At 55.1% G+C, this 2,338-nt stretch overlaps 1 protein-coding gene across 1 annotated transcript in view; it reads right to left on the bottom strand.

The window, feature by feature from the left end:
* Syt15 (synaptotagmin 15) overlaps positions 1-309 on the bottom strand; it is a 10,684-nt gene extending 10,375 nt beyond the window's left edge. The window contains 1 exon segment of the mRNA XM_052190162.1: positions 215-309. Within this exon segment, the coding sequence (XP_052046122.1) occupies positions 215-221 (7 nt within the window). The 5' untranslated portion in view covers positions 222-309.
* Between the last annotated feature and the right edge of the window lie 2,029 nt (positions 310-2,338).

Below are 2,338 nucleotides of genomic sequence, written 5' to 3'. Positions count from 1 at the left end.
CACTGCTGCTTGCAGGGACTGGCGGCCATGGGTTTCCCCAGGTTCAGGGTTTAGATCGCTGCTTAAGAAGGCGGGACCGGTACACAGCTTAAAGGCAACTAACTGTCTGAGAAGAGCTAGCTGCACCTTTACTCATTTCCGAGGTTGGCAGGGTCGAGACAAGTGCTTGAACTTTTCGCGCCCTGGGACAGGGGTAGGAGGTGAGGTCACTTACCTGCCATCAGGTTGCCCTTGGGCTCTAGGCTCCCGTGCTATAAAAGACTCAGGCGGTTGCTTGGACAGCGCTGCGGAGCGGAGGGGGGACAGGGCAGGCGGGCGCCGCCGAGAGTCTGCACTGCAGCCTCCAGAGAGTGAAGGCTGCTGCAGGGTGGCCGGGAGGCAGGGCTCCAGCGCTCCAGGTCACGGTGACACCCCGCCCTGGTGCTGGCCCTGGCCCGGGAGGGGCTCGGAGGCGCTGCTGCAAGTCCGGAAACTATGGGCTCCAGGACCAGGACACGTAGGTCCTAGGCGCCTTGGCCAGAGGCAGGAACAGCTTTCTGTAGCCCCTACCAGGTACAGAGTCACTCCCATAACTGAGGATAGAGCCGAGTCTTCTCCACCAGCGTCTGACAGTGGACTCCGCACCTGGTACCTCACACATGGTGGCCCTGGCAGGGGCCAAGCCTGTGGCCAGAAATTCGCCTGAGTCCTCCATTGATTTCCTTCGAGGGACTGAGCTGCTCCTCCTTCTAGACCCCAACTTGGTTTGGCTCCGGAAGGCCTTTCCAATCCCAGGCCGGCGTCCCTGAGCCTTCCTGGGCACAGATCTACCTTCCTGGTGTGGGGCTCTGTTAACACAAGGCTAGATATCCAGGTTTCCAACCCCATCTGTCACTCATCTAGGTTAGCAGTAACACCTCAAGAGTGTTTAAGTGAACATCAGAGGCTCTCACCGCCGTGACAGTCTTAGCGGTGACTTAAAAAGTGTGTAAGGGATGGCAGCCACTATTGAGGTGACAATCTGACCCAGGTGATCATTAATTGGGTCTTCTCTATATACCAGTTATCATGGCGATGTTATCTGGCTGCTTTGATGATGATAGGCCCCTGCTAGGGGCTCTGCAGGAATCTCCAGGGGTTCCTACCTGTGAGTTCCCACCCTCAGTAAGCACCCTTCCTCCACTGGTGTAGAACTTCCCTAGGAAGGTGTAAAGCTGAGTCTGAGACCCAGCGGCATCTGTAAGAGGGGCCAATGGGAAAGGGGAGGCCTGTCTTGTGTCTTACAGGCATAGAAGTAACACCCAAACATGAAGCTTTGCTGCTGGATGGCCAGAGGTGCAGAGTGGTGTCTGTGAAGGCAGAAGGCCACACAGGTGGGAAGGCTCTACTGGGGTGAGCTGTGAACCTCTACCTCCTGGGGACCCAAGGAGTCTGCTGTCCCTAAGGAGTGACCATACTACCTCATTCCAGAATCTCTCTTGGTAGACTAGGCCACCCTGGCATTTCCACTTCCCTCTCTCTCAGCAACCCTCCTGGCAACATAGTGAGATTGGAGAGCGTCAGGAAAGTCTGGTGTTCAGAAGTGACCAAAGAGATGCTGGGCTTCTCTAAGCCCCTCACCTTTCCTCTCAGGTGTGAGTTAGACATCCATCCGCGTTAGTTCCTGCTGCTGCAGTGACAGCAGTTCCAGGGTCAGAGGCTGAGGAGCGCCTTCAGGGTAGGCGCTACCTGGAGCTCCAGAGGGGAGTCCTTTTCCAGTGGCTATGGCAGTTTACAAGAGCCCCGTCCTTCATCGTCAAAGCCAGTTTGCTGCCTTTTCTAGCCTTTGATTCTGGGTCTTTGTCTCTTTACATAGTCCTGGGTATCCTGGAACTCTATCCATAGACCAGGCTAGCCTCTAACTCACCAAGATCTATCTGCCTCTGCCTCCCAGGTGCTGGGACTAAAGGTTTGTGCCACCGTCCTCGCCTGGGCCCAACTCTTACAGCTCTTCTCTTCTAAGGACTCTCAAGATTACAGAGACCCACTGGGCAACTCGGGATAATCTCATGTCAAGGTCTTTAACTTAACCACATTTGCAAGCCCCCCTTTGCCATCCCAGGTGATCTCATGAGGTGTTGTGCTGGCTAATTTTTATATCAGCTTAACACAGGCTAGAGGAGGAAACCTCAGCTGAGAAAATGCGCCCCTAAGACTGAGCTGCAGGCAAGCCGGTAGAACATTCTCCTAATTAGTGCTTGGTGGGGACCGTGTGACTCAGTCCTCCTGCGGGATGAACCTCTGGAATCTTCTTCATGAAGCCGGCCATCACTGGCTCCTTGTCCTCATAGTTCCTGCGGCTGCCATGATGACTAAGGGA

The sequence above is a fragment of the Apodemus sylvaticus genome, chromosome 8 (assembly GCF_947179515.1).
Source record: "Apodemus sylvaticus chromosome 8, mApoSyl1.1, whole genome shotgun sequence".
NCBI lineage: Eukaryota > Metazoa > Chordata > Mammalia > Rodentia > Muridae > Apodemus > Apodemus sylvaticus.
Note: the sequence above shows the minus strand (reverse complement) of the source record. Positions and strands in the feature narration are given on the sequence as shown.